The sequence below is a fragment of the Cucurbita pepo genome, chromosome LG15 (genome assembly GCF_002806865.2).
Source record: "Cucurbita pepo subsp. pepo cultivar mu-cu-16 chromosome LG15, ASM280686v2, whole genome shotgun sequence".
Lineage (NCBI taxonomy): Eukaryota > Viridiplantae > Streptophyta > Magnoliopsida > Cucurbitales > Cucurbitaceae > Cucurbita > Cucurbita pepo.
The window spans coordinates 1,705,137-1,719,222 of record NC_036652.1 but is presented as its reverse complement, the minus strand read 5'-3'; the positions used below and the strand labels follow the sequence as shown (position 1 = coordinate 1,719,222).

Sequence of the window (14,086 nt, the reverse complement as noted above, 5' to 3'; positions counted from 1 at the left end):
TTAAAATTTTTTATTTTGTGACGAGAGATTCACGATTCTACCAATTCATAGATTTCTCGTTTATATGAACTTAACCCAACCCAACACGTACGGGTTGGGTTGGGTTGATCGGCTTTCGGGATTATCAAATTTTTTTCAATATAACAACTCATTTCGGATTCAAATTAGGATTTGCAACGCATATTTGACATCTAATGATCCCAACATTTAACCATGAGTCATTCCAACATGTTTTATCTTCAGCCACATGCATCATAAGAAGATTCCTCGAGAAATTACCCAATATAAAATTCTTTTAAGCATTTCTTCGTTATTATTATCAGACTGATCTCATACGAATGAGGTCGGTTCACTTGTCTACCTCCACTATACTCGGGTGTCACATTTAAGCACACGTACACACAGTAATGGTTAGAGAAAGATTAATGGGACAAAATGGGAAGTTTTTATTCAATATTTATCATTATCAAAGGGTCCATTTGGGGTTAAAGAAAGCCAAAAAGGAAAGAAGATATGATGGAGAAGGGCTGTCATAATTAATATAATTTTATTTTATTAATTTTGGGTGACGTACATAAAACCCTTTGTTAAGCTAACAGACATAAATGTCTCATTTTGGAACAAGATAACGTGGAAAGTGTCATTTATGGTTAGTTTAGCAAGACGGGAATACTTGGCATCAATTTTTTTTTTATTTTTATAAAAGGTCGAGAAGGGTCGAAAAAGTCAATGACCCATCAAATAATAATTGATACCTTATCTACTAAACTATCTCTTCTAGGATCGTAAAGTGTAAATATTCGATCTTTACCAATCGTCGTATTCAAATTGGGCCGTGTTAGGAATCACGGACCTCCACAGTAGTATCATATTATCCACTTTGAGCATAAACTCTCGTGACCTTAGTTTTGGTTTTCCTAAAAGGTCTCGTACCAATGGAGATAATGTTTCTTACTTGTAAACTCATGATCTTCCTCTTAATTAGCTAACGTGAGACTACTGCTCTTAATAATTATCTCCCGAAAATGGAAAGATTCTTATGAAAAAAATGAGTCAAGTTAATTTACCGAGCATTTTCTAATTGGAATCCCACATCTGTGGCGTTCAGAAGCCAAATGCTCATTTTTCTTTCCTTTTGTTTATCTTTCTTTCTTCGATTTTGGGTGATGTAGGATTTGTAAGTAGCGGATTAATAGTCAACGATGACATTCTAGACCAATGAAGGTCACCAGAACTTATCCTAATTATATAAATTAAATTAATGAGCTTTAAAAAATATGTAATAAATTCCTAAGATTTCAATTAATTAATTTATAAATTAAATTAAATTTTATATTTAAAAAATGCATATTCTTGTTTTAAAAATTTAAAAAAAGAGTTAATTTATAAGATATTTTAACAAATTTATGGATCAAATAAAAATAAACATTCAAATTAAGGACTAACTTGCAATTAAAACAAATATATACTTTTTGGTAATTTTGGAATCTCAAACGTACGAATGGTACACATTACGACACGTGTACATTTATTATTATTTTGTGTAAGCCCATTGGTCAACTAATTCAATTTCCACAAAATTGTTGGGAAATTTGGTAATTTCCATAAACAACTGGATCGATATGTCAAATCCTATAAATTGGGAATTATGAAGAACTCAAAATTTCCCAAATTCATTGCCTCTTTTTTTTTTTTTCTTTTAGTCCCTCAATTTGAGGCAAATTTTTATTTGGTCCATAAATTATAAAAAATATCACTTTAGACCTTGCACACGGGTTTCTATTTTGAAGTTCATGTTCCTTTCACTATTTTTGCAAACGCTTGAATTGATTATAAGGAGATTCAAATCTGAAAAGGTACAGCAGAAATGGAGAGGAAGGATAGTTGAAATTAGCACTAACTCCCTTCTGTCTTTGCACTCTCGAGGACCAATCTCCCATCTGACTCGAAGAAACCTTTGCACGTTTCCGTTACCTTTTGGGTGTCCAACGTCTCCATAGAAATTGTCTACTTGAGACTGTTACTTGGTCCGTAGGTCCAGACACAAGGTTAAAATTGAAGAGAAGGAGCAACGAGATAGAAAGAGAGAGAGTAAAAAAATCGACTTTAACCTAGAATCAATCTAAAATTAATAAAATATGAGAACTTAATTACGTTACATCATATTTTTATTATTCAACTAACGGTAAATCTCAAGGACTAAAATGTAATTTTTTAAAATTTAGGGATCAAACACAAACTTGTCCTATACGACCCGAATTCTTTAGGTTTGATTTTATTGTATATTCGATTATTTAATTATTGAGTTTAGTCTTTTAAATTAATTTATATCAAAATTGGTTAAATAATAATAATAATTTCTATTATCATATTGTAATTGTAGGCTTTAAAAATTTTCTTCTCATTTATTATAATTTAGAGATGTAGGGGAGGAGCACAAAAATGGGCCAAATGGGCCAAAGCTGGGCCCGGGCTAGAAATTTTCACGTTTTTTCACACTTCAGCCCATTTGTATAGAGCCCAACCCCACACACACGTTTGTTTATCCTCCAACAAATATCCCCTTGTTTCATTTTTATAACTGAGTACATGAATGAATCAATTATAGGAACTATACAGTTAAACGTGTTTTTTTAAGTAAGTTAGTGGCTTCTTGAAAATTTTCATAAAATGCATGTGAGTTAGAACAAAACATATTGGAAAATGGTCCGGGTTGGGAGATTTTTTGACCCAACCCGAAAGTTTGGGCTGGTTAGATTGGTAACCCAATCCAACCCGAAACTTTTCACAATTCAACCCAACTCAACCTTCTTTTTTTTAGTTTTATTTATCGCCATTTATAATTATTTGGATGTAATTTTAGATAAAATATATTAAAAGTTCACAACACAAATACAAATCAATGTAATTATTTACAAATAATAATAATAATAATAAGTAAATAAAAAAAACGAGCGAAAATTGTAACATATTAACATAGTTCAACATTATCATAAAACTAAAGACAACTAAATACCGATATTTCTAGTAACAAAAATATAAACCATTGTATTGTATAATAGACTAGTATAAAATGTATTAATAGTTACATGTTAGCTTATTCTATACTTTAATTAAAATATAATATTATATATAAAAAAACTAAACAAAGAAATTAAAAATAATACCAAAGAAATTAAACAAAATAGCGTCCGATGTCCTTGGGCCGTTACAAATCATGTCCTCCAACTTTACCCCAAATTTCTACGTCAATCAATTCATTTTCACACCTCAAAAACTCACCGATAAGTCCGAGAATTCTGATAATGATGATGAGACATAGGCTTGGGTTCGGGTTTAGGCTTGCTTGTATTTGTCAAACAGTTTACCACTTTTGGGAAATTAGGGTTTGTTCGTTCTCTAGTCGAGATTCTAATATTTGATCTTTAGAATTGTTGACCCTTAGTAATTTGTTGGGTAATATGTTTGGTTACACTTCAAGGTTTTAGATCTTACTTAGAACGAACTTTGAACTCTGTGCCTAAGAAGTAGAAAGAAGTCATCGAGATGGTACTCCAAATAAGTCCGATTGGGCTCGAGGTAGCCGAGCCTCTAATGGTGACCATGTAAATAAAACCCACCAAGGAAGCGAGGAGCACAATGAAAAGACGTATCGCCACGAGGTGAATAAGAAGTAGCCAACTGATGCACCAAAAGGCTCCAATGAAGCCCGCCACGACAACCAGAAGGACAACGACACCGAAAATGATGAGATGCCATAGGAGAATTGGACGCACGCGTTATCTTATTGGGTGGCTAGCCAAATTTCGCTCCTCTCGCTCGTTTAGCTAAAAAGAAGAAATTCAAAGTCGGGCAATTAAGCAAACCCCACCTTCGTCTAAACTCCTTTTCCTCTAGTCAAAAAGTACTTTTGACCCTCCCAAATACAAACTCCTTCCTTTGCTTTAACACTCACAAATCACTTTCCTTCTTACACCCCACCACATATTCTCCCTTGCTACTCCAATAATCATCCCGGTTCGAGTGTTCATCGATCGAGTGAATCTATATACTCTAGGAGGTGAAACGAGGGGTACCAACAGCCTGGTTAGTACATTTGTTTTGGGTATAAAAGGTCATTGGTTCGAATCCTGTCACCTTGATATAGTACTGTAACGACCCAAGCCCACCACTAGCAAATATTGTCCTCTTTCGGCTTTCCCTTTTGAGTTTCATCTCAAGATTTTTAAAACGCGCGTCTGCAAGTGAAAGGTTTTCATACCCTTATAGAAAATGCTTCGTTCCCCTCTCCAACCGACATAGGATCTCACAACCCGCCTCTTGCTCACATTCGTCCCTCTCTCCAATCGATGTGGGATCTCATAAGTATTCTCCCGGGCCAAAGTCCAAAGCTCGATAGCCTACATGTAGTCTAAACCCATTTTTCTATCCCACATAGCCTACTTTTGACCGACTTAGATTCTATTTTGACCTATCAACTTTAAAAAAGTTATTTTTTGTCATTATTTTAATTTCATAGCTAACAAATTGATATTAAATTTCTCGTACATGAGTATTAACATGTGTTAGAACGACATAACTAGTAATACCACGATCAAAATGAATACTTTTTAAAAGTTGAGGGACCAAAACCGCTATTATTCTAAAGTTGAAGGACCAAAACGAATAAAAAGTAAATTTTCTAAGGTCCACAAAATGAAAATAAAAGAATTTTCCATCTAAGTTTATTTCCAACTAAGTCATATAAAACAACTTTGAACGCTTTCATTTTAGTCCGTATATTGGATAAGATATCAATTAACGCATTATTAAATATTTTTATATATTAAAATAAAGTAAAAATTAACGTGACGATCCATCACTAAAGTTAGAAGATACACGTAATATTATTTACAACATAATTTGACGTGACAGTTAAAGTGTTAAAATTGATTATGTAAATATTTTTAAATATAGATTTTGAAATGAAATAAACGATAACAATAATCTTAATATTTTATCCAACGATAAAAATAATCTTAATAAGCAATGTAGTTCATCCAACGATAAACCTAATTTCAATTATAGAGCTATGACACAATCAAATCTGAACGAACAAAATGTTGAATTGAATCGTACCAGTCTGTACGGGGTTATTACTCATTTTTGTATTTGCTGTTTTATTTTCTATTTATTTCTTCAATTAAATAAAAGAAAATATTAAATAATAGTACGAATTATCTTACCCCATTTGTAAGGATAAATGACCCGTCGATAAAATGGGGAGAGAAGTGGGACAAATGGCCGAGACTCCATCTGCTTAATATAAAGCCATTGTTATTTCTCTCTTGTTTGCTTATCTAACGTCTCTTTAAAAAATCTCTTTCTGTCATCGTTTTCTAAAACCTTCTCTTAAAACCGAGGCCAGAGGCTCGAGCATACGTCGCTTGGCCGTAGGCGACACAAGAACGAATTGACTTAGCTCACTTGTCGTTGGAGAGTGAATGCCGCACAATCGCAAGTCCACTACCATCAAGAGTGCGATTGTGATATATATTATTATTATTATTATTAAAAAGATAAATGAGTTAGTTTTGACACTAATATTAAAAATTATTGTGGTAGAATTATTTTAATTGTTAACGACTATATTGCAATATTAAAATATAAATTTTTAGAAATTATATTGGTGGACGTTATAACATTATTAATTTATTTATAGGTTATATTGAAAATAATTTTTTTTAGAATAACTATTTTTTATAACAAAATAATGAACGAGAAAAAATTACTGCACTAAACTCGATACTCGCATCGATCTCCACCAAAATAAATAGAAAATGAAATAGGTGCTGTGAGAATGATGTTGAGTTTATAATCAAAGAATACTATCTCATTCTGGGAAGCCCAAAGCAAAACGATGACAGTTAATACTCAAAGTGGACAATATCATATCTCATGTTAATGCTCAAAATAGACAATATCATATCTCATTCTGTAGAGTCCTGTTCATCTAAATGTGGGAACCGAGATGAGACTGATTTCCTTCTCTGCCGGGCCGATGTATAACTCTTAATGATAGGAGATGGATCATTTGGTGTCACAATCATTGGGGCCTTTTAGATACAGACGGGAGCTGCTCTACCAACTTTGACGGCCGGAATGAGCGAGCAATTTTAGAACAACAAATTTTGGTGCTTTTTTGTTTGTGGGTATTTATGAATCCTCTCGTCTCTGTAAAAAGGTAGAAGGAGGCCCATGAAAAACCCTCCCTGTCGCTCTGCAATTGAGCTTCAACCATACCAAAAAGCATTGATTACTTTAATAAATTCCTGCACCAGCATCTTCATCTTAGTCAACAAACTGTTCTTCCCAAAAGCAAGCCACAGAAAAAGGAAAAGATAATGAAGAACAAGAAAAAGAAAAAGAGAAATATTGAAGATTACCCATTTAGATTATCCTCTCTTCTTCCTACTTCTTCCCACTTCTTCTGCTCTGCTTTCTTTTCCCATTTCCCATTTCTTTCTTCCTTCAAACACCCTTTTCCATTGCAAGAATTCTTGGAGTTAAGTGCACAATTTTATGTTCTGCTTATTTGTTTCCATCATTTTTTTGAGGGCTGTTCAATTGGAGTGCGATTTTCAGGTAATATTGTGTTTTTTGCTTCGATATTCATGCTAAACACCTTTTTGGGTTGTCTACGCCCACCAAGTGTTTGATGAAATGCCGCAATCACCAATTGGTGGCTTCCGGGTAACCGTGTGATCTAATTAGCTAGAAATCACCCATTTCTTTGGAATTCTCTCCTGTTGCATTGGAGGGATTTGAAAAAACTGATATCTGGGCCTCTTAGAATATTGATGGGGTCTTATGGCAGCCCTAAGACTTGGATACCTTATATGAGCAACAAAGATTGCTCTCAAGGTTTTTGTAGTGTATATTGTCCTCAATGGTGCTACATCATGTTGTCACCTCCACCACCCTTGGAGTTTCCTGATGATGATTCATCCCCAAATTTTTCACCTCTTGTTATAGCAATTATTGGAATTCTAGCAAGTGCTTTCCTTCTTTTAAGCTATTACACCATCATTTCAAAGTATTGTGGCAACACAAATCGCTTGTTTGGAACTGGAAATCATGACCCAAATGAGGAATTTGAAGATAATCATAACCCAACACTTCATGAACCATGGCATGTTGCCACAAATGGCTTGGATGAGGCAATGGTTAAGTCGATTACGATTTGCAAGTACAAGAGAGGAGATGGGTTGGTTGAAGGCTCTGATTGCTCTGTTTGTCTTAGTGAGTTTCAAGAAGATGATAGCCTTAGGTTGTTGCCTAAATGCAGCCATGCTTTTCATCTTCAATGTATTGATACTTGGCTCAAATCACACTCCAATTGCCCGTTATGTCGTGCTAATATCGTCTCTGTCGATGCTTCTCCTCCCGTTCACCTTCCTGCAAGCAATGCATATCCCATAACTAATGAGACCATGCCAGAGACTTCTCAGACACATGACCCTGAGGCTGTTTCACAAGATTCAGAACGAAGTTTCAGAAGTAATTGTGGGAAGAACTCAGTTCGTGCCTTCAGTGACCTCGGAGTACTGGAGAAAAGAGACACTGTCATTGAGCTTAGAGACGGCGAATTGCAGCAAATTAGAAGGTCCATTTCAATGGATCATTGCAGCCAAAATCATATCATTATTGCGGATGTTCTACGTCTAAACGACGACGAGTATGAAGCAGGAAGTTCAGGTGATGTTGGATCATCCAAATGTTCAGTGGGAGAAGACAGCAAGTCCAGCCACAGAAAAACAATCCTGCATTGTGTTATGAGTCCTGTTTCGATTAAGAGATCGTTTTCAAGTGGAAGATTTTCTCTCATTAGGCATGGAAAAGAACACAGGGAAATCGCCCGTGTCTGAAACTTACAACACAGAATCAGGAGGAACCACAACAGAGATTTTATGGAATGAACATTATACCATGTTCTTGGTTTAGCTGCTTTATGGTTGGTTATGGGTTTTAGTGAAGATCATCCATGGCTTTTGTTGCATCATTAAACTGTCACAAATATGTCTGATGCACCAGTACTTTTCTTCTTCCATCAATTATTTGACTGCCTTTGCATTGCTTCTATGAAGATTATAAGACATCTCTCTCTATCTCTCTCTAAAACTTTTGAAATTTTTCTGGGAGATTTTGGTTTCTTTGTTAAATTTTGGTTTTTCTGAATTGATGAGAATACAGAGTGATGTGTATATAGAAACAAAACTATGCATCGAATGGCACAATTTAAATAAACCCTTTTAGCTGCAGCCTTTTTCTCTGTTCAATGCTAAAAAGTTTGCATGTCACTTCTTTTTCCCAATAATTGTAGCACACAGGGGCTCCATATGACAAGGAAAGGGATTGCTCTCTCATGATTCTCATCATCATCTTCAAGATGCCCCATATGAACCTGTACGCCCTTCTACAAGATTTGTTTGTAAGTACATCTACTTTATTTCCAGTTTTTTAATGTTTTGATAAGTTTTAGAAGCAGCTAGCTACTCAAAAAAGTTAGTGTTCATGTGGTTGAGATTTTCAAAATTTTGAGATCTCACATCGGCCCAAGAGAGAAACAAAACATTTCTTATAAAGGTGTAGAAACCTCTCCTTGGTAGACGCATTTTAAATTTGTGAGGCTGACGGCGATACGTAACGGGCTAAAGCGAACAATATTTGTTAGCAGTAAGCTTGAACTTTTACAAATGGTATCAGAGCTAGACACTAGGTGGTGTGCCAGCGAGGATGCTGGACTCCCAAGGGGGTGAATTGTGAGATCCCACATCGGTTGGAGAAGGGAATGAAACATTCCTTATAAAGGTGTGGAAACCTCTCCCTGGTAGGCATGTTTTGAAACCGTGAGGCTGGCGGTGATACGTAACGGGCCAAAGCGGACAATATCTGCTAGCGATAGGCTTGAGTTGTTACAAATGGTATCAGAGCCAGATATTGGGCAGTGTGTCAGCGAGGACGGTGGGCTCCCAAGGGGGGTGGATTGTGAGATCCCACATCGGTTAGAAAGGGGAACGAAACATTCCATATAAGGGTGTGGAAACCTCTCCCTGGTAGACGCGTTTTAAAACCGTGAGGTTGACGACGATATGTAACGGGCCAAAGCGGACAATATCTGCTAGCGGTGGGCTTGAGCTGTTACACAACCGTACCTAACTTATTCTTTCTAGCATAGTTCAACCAGATAGATTATGTGCTTACATGTTTATTCGTCGGAATGGTTTTCCAAGTGTTCAAAACCCAATGAACAAAGTTACGAAGAGATAAGTCCGAATAGTTGACAGCTTACTAAAATGAGACGACATTGTAGAACCCGAACTTAAATGACTATAGATGGTATAAGGTATAACCACGGCACGTGGCGTTGCTCTCTAAACCGTCCTGATCATCGTTTTGTAAACAAATCTCTCGTTTCAATTACTTTTATTTATCTTGGACATTGACTTCTTACCTTCCCAAAAAGAAATTTACTCACTATTTGGCATTGTGGGTCATCAAGAACCCTAACTAAACTTGGATGATGAAAGGAGGTATGAAAAGGGGAAGGGAAGGGAGAGGAAATTGCACAGGAAGATAATGATGAACCCAAAACCAATCCCTTCGACAACTTTTTCTTCTCATCTGTCACTCTCTTCTTGTCTGTGGTCTCAAGAAAAAAGAGAAACTAAAGCAAATAAGACAAACCCTTGAAAGCTACAAAACAATATCATCTTACATAAAAACACATTCATTTACTAATTACATCAAACCAAGCCACATGCACACACACAGTGAACTTGGCATTTTAATGGCTGATTCCATTTCAATGCTCTTACCTCTTCTTTTTCTTTGTTTTGGCTTTTGAATTGTTTACATTTTAACATAACATAGTTTCTTCCTCAATTATTCTCACCAAATGATGTGCTGCTGCTGCTATGTCATCTACTGATCTCAGTTGGCATCCTTCTTCAACCTGCATTTTCATTGTTTCATCAAAACGTCGTAAGTTTAATCTTCATTCTTGCCCCGAACTCTGACTTTGAACTTTGACTTATTCCATTTTGATAAAGAAGTTTCGTATCTAGACCGTTTTGAAAGTTTAGAGACGGCTATAAAATGGTAATTAGAGGATGAAAAATTTGATAAGTGTAACGGCCTAAGCCCACTGCTAGCATTATTGTCCTCTTTGGGCTTTCCCTTTCGGGCTTCCCCTCAAGGTTTTTAAAACATGTTTGCTAGAGAGAGATTTCCACACCCTTATAAGGAATGTTTCGTTCCCCTCTTCAACTGATGTGTGATCTCACAATCCACCCACCCTTTGGGGCCCAGCGTCCTCGCTGGCACACTGTTCAGTGCCTGACTCTGATACCATTTGTAACAGCCCAAGCCCATCGTTAGCTTTGGGCTTTCCATTCCGGGCTTCCCCTCAAGGTTTTAAAACACGTCTACTAGGGAGAGGTTTCCACACCCTTATAAGGAATGTTCGTTTCCCTCTCCAACCGATGTGGGATCTCACAATCCACCTCCCTTGGGTCCCAGCATTCTTATTGGCACACTTCTCGATGTCTGGTTCTAATACCATTTGTAACAGCTCAAACCCACTGTTAGCAAATATTGTCTTCTTTGGGCCTTCCATTCCGGACTTGCCCTCAAGGTTGTAAAACGTGTCTACTAAGGAGAGGTTTCCACACCCTTATAAGGAACGTTTCGTACCCCTCTCCAACCAATGTGAGATCTAATGGTATCGGAGCCCACCGCTAGCCAATATTGTTCTCTTTGAGCTTTCCCTTTCGGGCTTCCCCTCAAGGTTTTTAAAACGCGTCTGCTAGAGAGAGCTTTCCACACTCTTATAAAGAATGTTCCGTTCCCCTCTCCAACCGATGTGAGATCTCACAATAAAGTTTGAAACATTAAGTAAGTACCTTGAGGCTGATGGAGTAAAGAACCAATGGATGAAAATCAGTAAGACTGAGATGAAGAATGGTGAGACGAAGAGCCTGCAAACCAGCAATGAGCTTCAAGAGCTGTCTATGGCTTCTTGTTGATAGGATTCTAAGGTTTGCATGAGTTTCAATCAAAGTAACTTCAATATCAGCTGAAGAAGCCTTGGATTTGGAAGTGTATTTGGTAGAGTATTGGGAACAATAATTATGATCTGAATTATTCATCAACAAACTTCCAAATGAAAACAACTTATTATCATTAATCTCTTGTTCTTGATGATCAACTTCTTTCTGTAAAACTTGCAGCTTCTTGGCTTCCAAAGTTGATAGAAGATGCTCCAATTCCTTCACAAACTCAACCGCTCCTCCTACTATGGATGCTTGGTCACCCTTCATATGTTCATCGCATAAAACTGATATCAGTTCATGAAAGATTACTATCAAAAAGGTACGTCTCATATTTTAGGGCCTTACAAACTCTGCTTCCTATGAATCTGTCATTTTTTGAAATGTTCTTGAACAAAAATGTAGCCAAGCCATGCAATTATGAATAGGGTTAGGAGCAGAGGTCAATTTTTAGCAGTAATAATTGAATTCTATGTTTAGGCTAAATAATTGAGATTAGTAACGAAGATATGAGCAAAAGAAGAAGGTGGGTAGGAGTTTTAATGGCATAATTATGAAGTTTAATCAAATCTCAGAAATGGGGTCCAAATTTTAGTAATGAAAGAGACAAATAGAAGAAAACAAACCCTTTGAACATAGGATTCGGGCATGAGTGAACGTAACACTGAAAGATGCTCATTCATCTGTTTGCGGCGGTTCCTTTCAACAGCAATGTGTGTCATTCTTTGTGTTTCAGCTTCCTCTTTGTTCTTACAAACCCTTGGTTTTCTCTTCCTCTTCTTCTTCCCTTGTCGTGTCGACGCCGTCCGGAGGCTTTCCGACTCACTCGGACGGCGTTTTCTATTGGGTTTCAAGCTTCCTTCAAGCCCATGTTGGTGATCTTGATGTCTCGAACACGTGTCGTCGGAGAAAAATGTGTTCTCCGACGAGTCGTGGAGGACGGGGGAGGTGTTGGGGATAGCGGAGATGGTGTCGTAGATGATGAAGTTGAAGAAGTCATTGGAAGAAAGAGCATCAAGACTCATTTTGTTTGGTTTTTGGTTAGGAATTGTGTTGAAGAAAGATAGGGAGAGAAGGGATGAATGGGAAGAGAAGTGTAGGAATTGTTGAAAGGGTAATGTAAAAGGAAAGAGGTATATAAGGTGCACGTGAGAGGGGCAGAATTGGATTGCTTCATATAGTTCTTCTCTAGTCCTTGATATCATCATAGAAAGTGCCAAAACATTGGAACAGTTTGTACAGAAGAGAGAGAGAGAGAGGGCTAAGGGGACCAAATGATCCATGTAGAAATGAGCATAGAGACAAGTTAGCAAAAGCTGTGTTTCAGATGATCTTAGCTTCGTTTACCTAAACTAATCCAATTTCTTCGACCCTTTATGTGAGATCTCGTATTAGTTGGAGAGGAGAACGAAACATTGTTTATAAGAGTGTGAAAATCTCTCCATAATATACGCGTTTTAGAAATGTTGAGGGAAAGCCTAAAAAAGACAATATCTCCTAGCGGTGGGCTTTGGCTGTTACAAATGGTATCAGAGCCGAGAATGTTGGGCCTTGAAGGCGGTGTGCCAGCAAGGACGTTTGGCGCTGAAGAGGAGTAGATTGTGAGATCCCACGTTGATTGGAGAGTAACGAGTGCCAACGAGGACGTTGGACCCTGAAGATGACGGATTGTGAGATCCCACATCAGTTGGGGAGGAGAACAAACTCGCTGGGCTCCGAAGGGGGGTGGGATTGCGAGATCCCACATCGGTTAGGGAGTAGAACGAAACATTCTTTATAAAGGTGTGGAAATTTCTCCCTAGCAGACGCATTTTAACAACCTTGAGAGAAAGCTCTAAGAGGACAAATTTGCTAGCGGTGGGATTGAGTTATTGCACTTACCCAACTCCCTTACCTCTCAATCCATATTATCTTTAGGGTTTAGATGCTTACCATGGACACAAGAAAATAGGCAAATCCCGAGTTCGAACACATACAAGTTTATGATATGAACCATTGCCATATTACATGCTCACGCTTATTGAAAATGAAGTAATGTCTTCAAAGTGACTTCGGGACACATAGATATGGCCTCAGGATCGTTCTAAAGAGGCATGATACTCGTGAGAAATAGGGTTACACCTATTTTTACAGCCAATTCAGTGACACGAAAGTTCAAATGTTCGTACTCTCACTTATTTTACTCAACAAACTCACAATATACTCAGAATTATTCAAATTAAAACTACAATATGTGTCTTAATCCTTCTTCGTCCTTTTGAGTTCAATCATTGTACGAGTGTGAGAATTGAACCATCGATCTCTATGCCTTATCTTCCAAATTACACTCGATTGAACCCTTGAAAGAAACTAATAATGAATCAAAACCCAAAATCATAAAATTAAAAAGTAGAGAGACTACTTTATGATCATAGATGTATGTTCATAAATGATGAACAAGAGAGAGAAAGAGAGAATTTTTGGGTAGAGAGAGAGAGAGAGAGAGAGAGAAAGAAAAGGGATTTGAAGTTGAAACTTGAAAGTGTGGTCCAATGTGTCAGCCTCTTCTGCACCCTAATCCATGTGACCCATCAGCTTCGGAAAAAGTACCATTTTTCTTCTCATTGGACCTTGCTTCCTTACTTACCCCTCCTTCTTATATAAATCAAATTTTCTATTTTCCCTTACAAAAATACAAATTTTTTAAATAAATTAATAAATAAACCATTGAAGAATCTTCAAAAACTCACCAAACAAAAAGGATCCGAATTGCTAAACTAGATGGATAGACCCTGATTCCATGAGAATATTTGTAATGTCCCACATTGGTTCGGGAGGAGAACTGGTGCGGAAACCTTTCCCTAGTAGATGCGTTTTAAAGCCTTGAGGGGAAGCCTAAACGGGAAAGCTCAAAGAGGACAATATCTGCTAACGGTAGATCTAGGCAGTTACAATATTTGCTAAAACTACCGTGAGCAATAACTAGATATATGATATTACTATATGATTGTCAAATA

At 37.0% G+C, this 14,086-nt stretch overlaps 2 protein-coding genes across 2 annotated transcripts; one reads left to right on the top strand and one right to left on the bottom strand.

Moving 5' to 3' along the window:
- The first annotated feature begins 6,138 nt into the window (after nucleotides 1-6,138).
- LOC111811223 (RING-H2 finger protein ATL52-like) lies at nucleotides 6,139-8,147 on the top strand. Its single transcript, XM_023697980.1, has one exon. It carries the CDS (start codon nucleotides 6,840-6,842, stop codon nucleotides 7,905-7,907), a length of 1,068 nt encoding a protein of 355 aa, XP_023553748.1. The 5' UTR covers nucleotides 6,139-6,839; the 3' UTR covers nucleotides 7,908-8,147.
- A 1,550-nt stretch (nucleotides 8,148-9,697) lies between these two features.
- LOC111811941 (transcription factor bHLH71-like) lies at nucleotides 9,698-12,333 on the bottom strand. Its single transcript, XM_023699014.1, has 3 exons — nucleotides 11,717-12,333; nucleotides 10,944-11,354; nucleotides 9,698-9,994 (listed from the first exon to the last, which is right to left on the bottom strand). The coding sequence occupies exons 1-3, from the start codon at nucleotides 12,296-12,298 to the stop codon at nucleotides 9,899-9,901; spliced, it is 1,089 nt and encodes a 362-aa protein (XP_023554782.1). The 5' UTR covers nucleotides 12,299-12,333; the 3' UTR covers nucleotides 9,698-9,898.
- Between the last annotated feature and the right edge of the window lie 1,753 nt (nucleotides 12,334-14,086).